The 13,047-nt window shown below is 35.0% G+C and overlaps 1 protein-coding gene across 2 annotated transcripts in view; it reads right to left on the reverse strand.

The window, feature by feature from the left end:
- The window catches only part of ARID4A (AT-rich interaction domain 4A), a 64,516-nt gene that overhangs the window by 30,434 nt on the left and 21,035 nt on the right, over positions 1 to 13,047 (reverse strand). For both annotated transcript variants that reach the window (XM_014784271.2, XM_014784270.2), the window contains exons 9-11: positions 12,105 to 12,184; positions 10,989 to 11,065; positions 10,426 to 10,592 (exon numbers count right to left, since the gene is read on the reverse strand). In XM_014784271.2, the coding sequence (XP_014639757.1) occupies positions 10,426 to 10,592; positions 10,989 to 11,065; positions 12,105 to 12,184 (324 nt within the window). The remainder of the gene's footprint in view (positions 1 to 10,425; positions 10,593 to 10,988; positions 11,066 to 12,104; positions 12,185 to 13,047) is intronic.

The raw sequence follows: 13,047 nt of genomic DNA on the forward strand, positions 1-13,047 counted from the left end.
ATATTATATATATAGTTTTATAGATAAAAACCGGTGGTTTAAATACATTTGATTTAAAAATTAGTGGATGTCCAAGAGTGTATTAAGTTCCATGAGAAACTATGGCCATAAAATTGTAAGTTTAGATGCAGTTATCAGATGTAAAAACAAGATATAAATGAAGAAAGAATTCTACTTATAAACAAACGCCTGCTTGAGAGGAAATTTACTCTCCACAAAAAAAAAAAGATGAGGCTATAAACAAACCTTTAAATTTACCTGTTGGTCTTTGCAAAAATTAAAATTGTTTAATCTCTTACAATAAGCAATGCTTCACAATCTTTTTTTGAAAACAGCTGTATTGTTAGTCACCTTGGAGTAAAACTGCATATGCTAGAAAATGCCTCCAACTAGACGAGTCTGCCTTTAGGGCTTTTGCATGGGGACTCGTGGTTGATGTCATAGCGTGCTTTCTCTGTTCACGGTATTTTCATACCTATCACATCTCTCTCCTGGTCGATAGCCAGAAGGTGTTGCTTCCCTGCAGGGTTTTAGAGTGGGAGAGGGTTCTAATAACGGGAGGTAGAGAGTCCACTAGACTGCTGAGGAGCCTTCCTCCTTCTTCCCTTCATTTAGTCAAGTAAGTGAAGAGTAATGATGCACCCCGCAAAATGCCAGGGCAGGGAAGGGAGTTAAGGATATAGAAGAGGCATGAACATGATCATAATTTCAAGAAATTTACAATTTTAGTTAGCATCAGTATATACTACCTAGTATTACAGGTAGTTGGGTATCTATCTACTAGATTATGAATTTTCTGTCTTTGGAAACCATATCTTCAAATTCAGTTCAAACTTTTACTGATGGTTACCATGAGTAAGGGACTATGCAAAAGTACTGTGATTAAAATGAGAAGACATGGTACCTTCTACTTTTGGCCCTGTGAGTCTGGCAGGGGGTGCAGAAATGTACAGAAAACAAGACAATTCGACACAATGTGGTAAGTGTTGTAAAATATGTAAAAGAATACAAGAGGGGATGAATGGTTCCGCTGGAGATGGAGTGATGGTGGTGATGCTGGAAAAGCCTCCAAATGTGGACAGCGGACAGCCTGGGAGCTAGAGCCAACAGCATAAACTTGAGGCTGGCAAAGGCAGGCTGTGATCAGGAAAGGACTTCGCAATGATATGCGAGAGAATCGGAACTGGATACTGTGGGTAGATGTGAGGTCTGAGAGAACTAAAGAGGAATTAGAGCAGATCTGTGTTTTTACAAGTTCTCTGCCAAGAATGAGTCTGACGGATTGGAGGGGAAAGGGAAGCTATTACAGCGGTCCACAAGGAGGAGGACCAATGCCTGAATCAGTCTTGTCACCTGATGATGGAAAGAGGGCCCTTCCCCCTGAAGAAGGGAGAGGCGGGCTTAATGCTGAGGTTTCTTTTTAGTTGAAGTCTAAGTTATGTTTGTAGTCCTTAAAGTTCCAACACATTTTAAGTGCTCAATAAGTTCTATGAGGTTAGAGACATGCCTATTTTGCTCACAGTTTTATCACCAATGACTGGCACTTAGTGTAGACACTCTATTATTATGTGAATGAAAACAACGTCTGTGAAAATGAATTGGGGAGATTTTCTTCAGTTGTTTCACATCCACTGAGTTTTAGGGCTAACATTAATGATAATATATATGCAGCAGGAGTCAGAGAAAAGAGAGGAAAAATAAGAATGGCTGAGGACATTCTTAAGTCACAGGTGGTTGTGGCATAATCACTTGCTGGCATTCACCTCATTCCTTTCCCAAATACATTATTCAGAAAACGAATGATTATTCACTCAGAAATGCCACAACTTCTAGTGAAGAATGGACTTTCTGCATTGTCCTGGGATAGGAGATGAATACCTTTTTTAATTTTTTTTTAATAAGATAATATCTTACTTTATTTATGTTTTTGCTGAGCTATTAACTTACTTAGCTAGCAACTCTACTCCACAGAAAACAGATTACGAAGGGGTACAAAAAGTATCCAAATTGTCAAAACACATGTCAGTAAAAGATGATGCCCTTCACACAAAGCCTCTTAGACCCATGTAACTCCTACCTAACAGTTCTCATGAGTGGGTCAGAGTACTTTCCTAGCACATATCAGGTTAGAACCATAAAAAGTGACATTTGAGAGTAGAGAAGGGTTTAACTAAACTTGATTTTTGTGGTTTGCCTGTACTGTGTATTTTATGTGAAGGCACACATCTTTTGTTGATGGGTATCTCAGCTCTCACAAACCCCTACAGGTATCCTTAATAAGTTATTAATGATTATACAATACCCTCCTCCTGTTTGTTTTTTTTTTTTTGGTATTCCAGTATACCATGCTTATTTTTCAATACCAAAATACTGTTTTTGTGAATTAGCATTATTTTGGACAACAGCAGCTTCGTTCACCCTTCATGCTGCTGTCTACAGCCCCTGCTCTGCTCCTCTCCGTTGGCTGCCCTTCTCACCCCATCCCTGGAACTCCATCACAGGGCCTCTCAACTCCTCACTTCTTACAATCCCTTGATCTCCCATCCCCCACTGCACCCCCTCCAAAAAAAGAAGCTGAGCCTGGAGCCCTCTCAAGTGGACACATCCTTCTGATGGAGAAGGGGAAGTATTAAGACAGTGCCCTGAAAGTGCCACTCTGGGGAGCTAAACACTGCAAGACGTACATCAGAAGTGGCAGCTCTGAGGGCACCTCTGGGCTTGAGGATGGATGTGAAAGCAGCAGCAATACCAGTAGCTGCTTATGCTTTTTTGTATACAATTTTAAATTTGAAATGTATTAAATAGCTTCACTGATTTTTTACAACTGTGAAGTAAATACCAAAACAACTTACTACGGTTAATGCATAGACATTTATAAGTCATACCCAACCACTTTAATTCAGACAGAGCTCTCTTTGTTCCTACATAGAAGTTGGTTGGACTCTTTTTGTTTTTTTTTTTTGTGAGGAGGACTAGCCCTGAGCTGACATCTGATGCCAATCCTCCCCTTTGTTCTTGAAGAAGATTGGCCCTGGGCTAACATCCATGCCCATCCTCCTCTACTTTATATGGGACGCCGCCACAGCATGGCTTAACAAGCGGTGCATTGGGGTGCGCCCGGGGTCCGAACCTGCGAACCCCAGGCCACCGCAGCAGAGCGCGCGCCCTTAACTGCTGCACCACCAGGCCAGCCCCTTGATTCTTTAAATCTCAGCTTTCGTTTATTATTTTCTGAGTTTTTTAAACTTTCATTTTATTTTCCCTATTATATTTAATACCGATAAAGGGAATGGGCAGCACAAAGGTGATACTCAATGTAATATACCTGACAACTCAACAAGCAGCTTCTGAACAACATCTAATGGGTAGTGAGGGAAGCTATCAAAAGTTCCATATTGCTGGAGAATAGTGGAGGGGAGAATAAAAAGGTGGACACAGGACAAATCACGAAGTCAGGGCCAGACTTCTAAAGGGCTATGACAAAAAACCCAGACTTCATCTTATAGGTGCCGAAAGCCATTACAGGGTTTCCAGCAGGAATCATTTATGTTTTAGAAAGATGTCTATGGAGAATGGATTGGAGGTGAAAAGGAGATAGGAAGGGAAAAGACTAGTCAGAAGACACATAAAATAAGTGGGGCAAAATACAAAGGAGGAGTATTATTAGTCAAGAACTCTTACTGTGACAGAAAACTATCCCTAACTAGCTTAAGCCAAAAAGAACTAATTTATAAACTCACAAAATATTATAAGGAAATGAGATTGCCTACAGAGTACATTGCCTGACAAAAGAAATCTACTATGAAGGGAAGTTAGATACCTTATGCCATGATTCCTTCCAAAGTGAACTTTCTGGAATCTTACAACAAATCTTCCAATACTCTGTTTCAAATAGCAATTTCTTAGGATAACTGCATAGCCCACATTCATTTATTTATTCAGAAACTATTTAATAAACAATTAATATGAGCCATGCTCTATCTTGCTAGCTGGTGGTTATTTATATGGTGGGAAAAAGAAAAAACAAAAACAAAAAGCCTAACATCTTCTGCTTTCATAGACCTTACAGTCTAGAGGAGAGAAAATTTACTTAAAAGTCTGTGAAACCTTCTGTAACCTCTCTAAGCCTCAGTTTCCTCACGCATAAAAAAATCCTATTGTGAGGATTAAACAATCTTACTTTAAAAAACACTAACTCTTCAAGAATAAACTCAGAAAATTATTTGGTGTGGTCATCTCCACTTGTTTAATACTTTAACAGTGGTATAACGAAAGGTACATATTACTGATGATGTATGCTCTGGTGCAACAGATATATTTTGTTGTCACAACACCTCAGTGAAATACACAAATAAAAACATAAATTTAAAAAGAAAACTTTAAGTTAAACGGAAAATTTAAATAAAAGAAAAAGAAAAACCCACAACATTAGGTTTGGTAACTCAGGTGATCCATAGGTCAAAGTGACTCCCTAGGGTATCAGTAAGTCCCGCCCTAAATAGAATTCTGAAGAATTGTCCAGAAAGTTATCATATGTAAAAATGACAGTTGACAATATAGATTTTAGAAGAAAGGAAACAGAAAAATTCACAATCTTAATAGGAATAGGTCATTTACTGTAAGGGCTAAAAGCCATGACAGGATTGTATTAAAAGAACACAATAACTAAATCTTGAGTAAATACGAGGGTAAGTAATGTCTAGTATACTACTTTTAGAAGGGGTGGCGTTATGCAATATGTTTTAGAAATATTTTAATACAAAAGAATAAAAACTACAACCACTTTTGTGCCCTAAAATTAATTTATTCCAAGAGGAATCATATTTATATTTCTAGTTTTAAAAAATCTCCTCAGAAGCTGTACAGAGAATAGACTGGAGGAAGGCAAGCATGGACATGGGAAAAACGGGTTACCACTGCATTAGTCTCTGTAAAAGAGAAGAGCGGCATGGACTAAAGTGGCAGAGAGCAGAAACTGAGGGAAGTGGGCAAATTTGAGAGCTACCAAGTAGGTACAAGAGACAGGATTTGGTGTCTCACTGGGTAGGGGAGCAAGAGTGAGAGGATCAAGGGGACTTCCATGGATCTGGCTTGGGCAATTGGGTAGATGGTGCTTCTATTCAAATGAATTATGGACAACCAGGGAAAGGACAGGTTTGGGGGAAAGATGGGTGCAGTCTTGCACATACTGTTTCAGTATTTACAATAAGAAGAACTCTTCATTGGCAGTTTAATATAAATGTCTGGAGCTAAGAAGAAACACCTCTGATGCACATACCGATTTGGAATTATTACATCATTTAGTTAGGAAGCAAACCAGAAAAAAACGTCATGTCATGGATGGACGTTAGGTGATTGAAGAAGGTAGGCATGTCGAAGATGCTGAATATTACTAAGCAGTCAAATGAGATCAAAACAAGAATTTGTTGGATTTAGCACAAAAATTTGTTGGCGGTCACTGGCGACCTTAGTAAAGTTGTTTTAGGTGTGGTAGGAGTATAAGACACACTGCAATGAATTAAAAAGAGTGAACAGGAGTTCAGGAAACAGAACAGTGTATATAACTCTGAGCAATCTGGCCATAAGAGGGAGGAAAGAGGGCAGTATCTGGACGGGCTGTCAGCAAGTTGGTGGAAGGAATCTGGACGGGTCGCCAGATGGTTGCGAGAGACATGAGAGTGTTTTTAAAAGCTGACGAGGATACAACAGAAAGGAACAGGTTAAAGATGCTGGAAAGAAAAGAGATAGTTCATAGGCTAAGATAAGGAAGAAGGGAATGAGATCCAGAGCATAAATTGAGGGACTCATCTTACGGACGAGGACAACATATTATCAATTGTACCTTCGGGGAAGGACAGCAGGCAGGTGGGGAGCATCTGAAGCTCCTAGTTTCTTTCCGAAGTTGGAGTGGAGTGGGGGTAGGGTTATTGGTTTAATGGAGGAGATATGATTTGATTATAGAAACTGGAAATTAACCAAGAGTCTTAAAGGCCCAGCGAAACTGGTAATCATAAAATTTAGAGTGGTACCATTCTTCCCTGTTGTATACACTTAAAACAGAAAATTTCAGGAATCACATAAGATATTATGATATATTCATTATGTGGTAAAACATTGTTTTATAATTTCAGAAAACAGTTTAACAACAACCTGCCTAAAACAAATTATTATGACTCTTGTATTACATCAAAGTTAACCCAGACTAGTCATTTTTTCCCCCATTTGAAAGGGCCCACACATTCTACTTTTAATCATCAAGCTGTGGTTTAGATGCTATCAAATTTAAGGCTTTAAAATCAGTCAACCCTCTCACACTACCACAACTATAAAATACTTTGATATGAGAAGTGTTTTTCTGTAAATACATAAAAATGTACCTGTATTTGTGTGGACACGTGCAATCTTCATTAATCTGATTAGGTGATCCTAATTTGGTTAGAGTCTTATGCTAACTGTGAAGAAAGGTTTTGCTAAACACATTAGGTCATTTTTGTTTGCTTGTTTAGTAAGCTAAACTTTAAGACTTTAGCGAACAACTTATTATATTTGAATGTAAGCAAAAGTTTCAATTATTCATTGAAGGTTGGCTTTATAGGGCCTGCTTAGAAACACTCGATTGGCAGCTGGAGTTATTAGATATACCTAACCAAACTAACATTACCTTTAAATTTTTCTTTAAATTGTATTGACTTAGCATGATTCTCCTAAGTTATCAAGCATTTACTATAGGTTTATACCAAAAGTGATCTTGAATGATCACTAACAAACGCTTTTACAATTGATCTACAAAACAGTATAAATATACATAATTATTTAACACTTGATTTAAACATCAAGAAAAAAAATTTCAGGTTTCCATGAATAAAAAAACTCAAGCACTTATGATTTTTATCCTAGTATATAATCCTTGGCATTAAATTTAAGAGTGATCCCTAGGAAATTCAAAGATTGGAGAAATGGGTGTCAATACTTCCAACCAACAAGAGCATTTCTTACAAAAATTCACTAAATTCTAATTTTCATTACTAAATTTGAAATTAGAAGAGATTTTTGAAAGGGCCCAACACATAAGCCTACCTAAAGCAAACCAAAAGGAAAAAACGGTAAGACTAGTCAAATCTCCCCGGATATTCAGTCTTCTAAACCACCACCTATTTATTTTATCCTTAGACAATTCTCCTACATTCATCCAAAGTGAATACAAGTCAGGAGTAAATGAATAATTGATATCACCACTTATATGTAGATGCACTTTTCAATTTCAAAGCTCAAAAGGAAATTCAGTAATATCTTTTCTAATATAAAATTTTCTTAGCAAAAGACATTTAAATAATACCCACAAAAATATTCTCCAGGGCCTTTTTTCAATATAATTACCAATGAGTTAAAATTTAAAGTCATCAATATAGATAGGATCTACTTCTTTTCAGATTCTCAAGTCTTTTCCCACCCAGTAACAGTATGAAATATATTTTTTGTACTTGAATTCTGAACTACCAATGCTTAGGAATTCAAAATAATATTAAGTAAAAAAGATGCTCCTCCATGATAAAGCCATGGAATCTCAAATCTCCTTATTAAGGCTATGTTAGGGTATCCAAAGCATCAAATATACAATGTCCACTGCCCACTAACACTGCAGAAGTATCTAACACTTGTATGATTCTACTGCATAAAATTTACAAACAGCAAATGACAGGCTAAAGTATTGTTATAGTGGTTTACAGAATGTTATAAAAGATCTTTTTGATCATTGTAAAGCAATATTAAATCTTCATGAAAAGCATAGCATAATTACATTTCGGGAAGAATATGATCTGTAATGTAATACTACAGCTTAGCCTCACTTGTGTAGTAAAGGCCTGTAATGACTAAGCCAGGTAGGCCCTGGCTTATTAGATTTTAATTCATTTTATACCATATTCATTTTTTTCCCTTTGCTATATATAAATTAAACTGCTTTTCGGTTTATTGATATATTGAATTTTTAAAAATTACTGTTCAAGACAAGTTGGAATGATTCAGCAACTAAATCTGAAATCCAAGAGCAAGAAATGCAGCTGATTATTTTTTCTAAAGCAACCAAAATCTCACTCAAGACCATCTATCTGTATGGCCAGAGAAAAAGAGGAATTAGTTTCTATCAAGGAATTCAACAGAGTATGTGCTATGAAATTGGCAATATGAAAAATAATTTAAAATACTAATCATATAAATCAGTGCCTAAATTTTGTAATTTTGATTTTATTTTTCAGAGATGAAAAGCATCCTGGTTCACTTAATTTTAACAGGTTCATAATTTAAGTAATACATTTTAAGAAGATATATCCTTACAAAGGTCCTTACCTTTTTAAATTTCTTTACTTATTACCTGCAAACAATAGGTAACAGAGCTTGCCTCTGCTGTTCATTCTTTTTCACTAACGTTTACTCACAGCTTGAATAAAACATGATTTTTATGAAATTAATAGCTGTAATAAGAACACTATTTACTATTTTATAGCTATCCTCTCTAACCTTACTACAAAGCTCTTTTACCCTCTTTGTTTAAAATTTCAGGGTTTTTTGGGGGGTGGGGAGTAGGGAAAATGCATTCTGAGAGGGACACCAATTAAAAGTATTAGCAAAAATAAAGAGACATTTTTTTCAGTATTTGGCAATATAAGATCCCAACTAATTTTAATTTAAAAGAAATCAAAACCAGACTGCAACAGTTCACACCCTAAAAATGTGGCCTATTTACCCTGAAAACATATAATCTATAAATAAATACAGATAAAATGCAAATATCACATTTAATATTTAGACTTTAAATCCTGAATTTTGCCCAACTCTCTCATTACCATTTTCATTTCAAAATCTATCCTGTTTCAGGAAAAAAAAAAAAAAATACCCTTCATCTTCTGATATTCTAAAAATAGACTCCTACTGTCTCTTTTACAAGAAACAATTACGCTTGGTTACGAGTTCTACCATATCAGCCACATTATCAATATCTAAAATTCTTATTTAACCACATTTTTGGCAATCAAAATGGTAACTAAATATAAAAAAAAAATCTTACCTATATGCTGCATTTTCTTTCAAATGCAAAATGGTTAGATTCCCCTTCTACTTAATCAGTACAGTGTCTGAACATTTTTCAGTCTGACTTGCAAATATTTGCTTTCCCTCTTAGGGCATAGCATCCGCAGGGTTATACAGCACTACTTACATTCTCTTCCACATAAAAATCAGACATTACATGAAAGGAAAAGAAAGACAGCCCATTTCAAAGCATCTGGCAAACCTCCACTGGCAATCTGCCAAGCCTCTGCTAAACCTTCCTGTCTTTCCGAGCATGCTCACTTAAAACCAACAGCACGTTACTATGGCAACTCTGTAGGCAGCCTGTAAGTATGAACCGCCATTCTGATTTCAGAGTGCAAAAACCAAATACTGCAGAGCAAGTAAAAGGAAAGAAATATGGTATGCTCTTCATCACATACAAGTATACTCATTTTATTTCATAAATTCATATTTGTGTATGTAAAACAGAAACACGCATTCCACATTTTCCAAGCAAATATTTTTTACACTCAAATACATCTTTTTTCAGTAAACTCATTCTCTTTGTCTGCCCCTAAGCCCCTTTTACCTCGTAACAACTAAAAATATACTGGACAATTTATCCCATTTGACAAAACACTGCTGAATAAATAGACAACAATATTCAAGTAAGCAATTATGTGGTACTCCATGATGATTTTCTACAATTATATATACATTCTAAATGACATAGTAATATTACAAAGAAAACCATTAGCACTTATAAAATACAACCTAAATCTTCTCTGTGATTTATCAAACTGCCAAATGAAATATTCTTTCAGTTTGGATAGGAATTTTTTATCTCCATTATCCTTGAGATACTGTGAAATGTCTGAAAAAGGTGAGGTTTCAAAGTTAAGACAGACCAGACCTGGGTTCAAATCCTTGTTCACATTTGAGCTGTGCCACCTTGGAAAAGTTACTTAACCTTTCTGACCCTCACTTTCCTCACCTTTAAAGTAAGATAATACCAGTTACTCCATATGGTAACAATTTCAATGAGTTAACACATGTAATACACCTAAAAGTGACATTTCTTTCCTCCTTGGTTGTTCGGAAAAGACACTTAAAAAAAAACAAAAAACAAGTTTGCACTTGTTGATTATGTAACCTGAAAAGTTCTTTGTAACCTCTTACCTGCTAAAAACTAGTTCTGATTTACCCACCAAGCTAGAAGCCAAAAAAATTCCCCCTCCCCTAAATCAAGTTGAGCTGGAAAAAGACAGAAACAAACAATACAGAGAATCTAAACAGAGGGAAAATATACAAAGGTATTACTTTGACTTTAGAGTATTACAATGTCTTTATATGTTACAAACAAGAAATTTCACCTACCATCTCTTCTTCTTCCTTTTTGGCCTCCTTTTCCTTCTCTTCATCATTTTCTTCCGCTGGGCCATCTTCATCATCACTACTGGATGACTCAAGGATTTCATTTATATCCATTTTCCAATTATCAGGAACAACTCTAGTTTTTAAGAAGATGCTTGCTTTCTGCAGCCCTAAGAGTAAAAATCTACTTCAGCAGTCGGTATGGAATCAGCAGCACAGAATAACAGACAGGCATGACATTAACAGCCAGAAGATATGGATTCAAATTCAGCTGTCACTTTATAGTAAACGTGAACATATTTCATACATTATAATGTTATATTAATGTTTACTGTTACTCTAGGTAATACTGGTAGAATCTTAATGGTAAATCATGCAAAGTTAATCATCTAAAAATTACAAATCAAATATTTTATCTAGACATTAAAAAAGTAGCCACCAAATAACAGTGGATATCAACTCTAAACAGTTAAAATGGCACCAGAGAATATTCGGTTTTGCTTTAGCCACTAACTGCCATTTAGAACCACGTCATGAAATAATGGATTGATGCATCCTTATTTTACCTGGTTTAGCAGAGATCTCCGATTCAGGTATACTAAGAATGTCTACTTCCTTGATATCCTTTCTTGCTATAGAATAACTAATTATAGAGAAGAATAAAGAGGAGGAAAACCATTATTAAATAAAAATTATCACTTAAATAGTCCATGTTAACATACAGAAAAATATAAACGTCAAAATCAAAATTATTTTGCCTATAAAATGTTTTTAAAAGACCATGTATATACTAATCCTTAACAAAGAGCAATATAGGCAAAGCTGGTATCTTAATTAGCAAGTTTCACATACTCAAAGCACACTAATTTGAGAGCCTCATATCACAGTATGGGGTCATTTATACCAGCATGATGTTTTCCTTATATTATATAGACAACAATGCCTATTTTGATCTTTAATATTTCTTAAATTTACTATTCAGTTTATTAAAAAAAATTTAATAGAAGGTAATATTAAAACATTTTATCATTATAAGATACATATCATGGTATTAAATTTCTCACAGAGGATTACAACTCAACAAATATATATACTTTTTAATTTTACATCTTTGTTTTGGAAACAAAATTAAGTTGAGGTTAAGGAGAATTTCTAAAAATATGACTTTTAATCAGAAAAAAAGTCAAAGCTGTTTTTTAATATTATTCTCACATCATGTTCAGTTTTTTGTTTTGTTTTATTTTCTTTGGTGAGCAAGACTGGCCCTGAGCTAACATCTGTTGCCAATCTTCCCCTTTTTGCTTGAGGAAGATTGTCCCTGAGCTAATAATCTGTGCCAGACTTCCTCTATTTTGTATATGGGATGCCGCCACAGCATGGCTTGATGAGCAGTGTGTAGGTCCGCGCCTGGGATCTGAACCCACGAACCATGGGCCACTAAAGCAGAGCGCAAGAACTTAACCACTACATCACGGGCTGGCCCCCCCCATTCAGTTTTTATATAAAATTGTTCAGTAAAAAAATGACCTACCTTACAAAAAATCAAAACATATTAGGTAACAACTTCTCAGTTCATGAAATAATTAGACTTTTAAAATAAAGTCTTAGAGAAAGGAGGAGTTTATCACTGTAATTCCATTTTTTTCTCCCAATGTAACACTATTAAGTGATTAATTACTCACAATTTAGAATCAATAAATGATCGAACTAAACACTGGTCTCTTTTCACTGTGATGTCATCATTACAGCTGGGAGATATTACCTGAAATATAAAATAAGAACAGATTGATTCCTCTTTTCCTTGCTCAAAAAAGAATATATTTTTAAAAAGAACAATTCGGATCCCCTAACTTCTCAAATGGATTGTATTTTACAAGAAATAGCTTCATTGCCAATAGCTTCCATTATTAATGAATCTCAAAGATTGTCTTATAATTTTTATTTAGCATATTGGTTTTCTAGATATTTGATTTATCCAGTCACTAGATTATAAAATGAATAATTCATGAAATATAAATTACAATGTGACCACTTTAAAAATATAAGGATTTATTTTTATTCTAAGCTAAATAATAATTCACTGATTATTCAAAAAATAAAATGTATGATCTATGACGAAAATTTGGCACATTATAAATTTTTAAAAATACACTTGAATCAGGATCTATTTTGAAATCTGGCTATTTGTTTAAAATAAACACCTAAGTTCCCTTTCTTACCAGGGTATGTACAGTTTTTAGTAATTTAAACAAGTCAGAGAAAATCTGAGTAAAGACCTTTTAAATTTCTTAACTTTTAAAAATAACATCTTAACATTAGCAAATAACTAATCGCTGTATATTACTTATAGAATATTAAAAAAAATTAAAGTTTACTAATAAATTGCTGAAATGTACCTGCTCATTATCATCCCTAACACTAGCCCCTCTGCTACAGTCTATGACCATCCACAGAACTTTCTGCACTGATGGAAATGTTCTATATCTGCACTGACCAATCCAGTAGCAATGAACCCAAGCAATGAGGCCAACCACTTGAAAGGTGGCTAGTGCAACTGAGAGACTGAATTTTTAATTGTATTTAATTTTAATTAAGTTACATTTAAACTTAAATAGCCATACAGAG

This window comes from Ceratotherium simum, chromosome 24 (genome assembly GCF_057802395.1).
Source record: "Ceratotherium simum simum isolate JZ-2026a chromosome 24, ASM5780239v1, whole genome shotgun sequence".
NCBI classification, from domain to species: domain Eukaryota; kingdom Metazoa; phylum Chordata; class Mammalia; order Perissodactyla; family Rhinocerotidae; genus Ceratotherium; species Ceratotherium simum.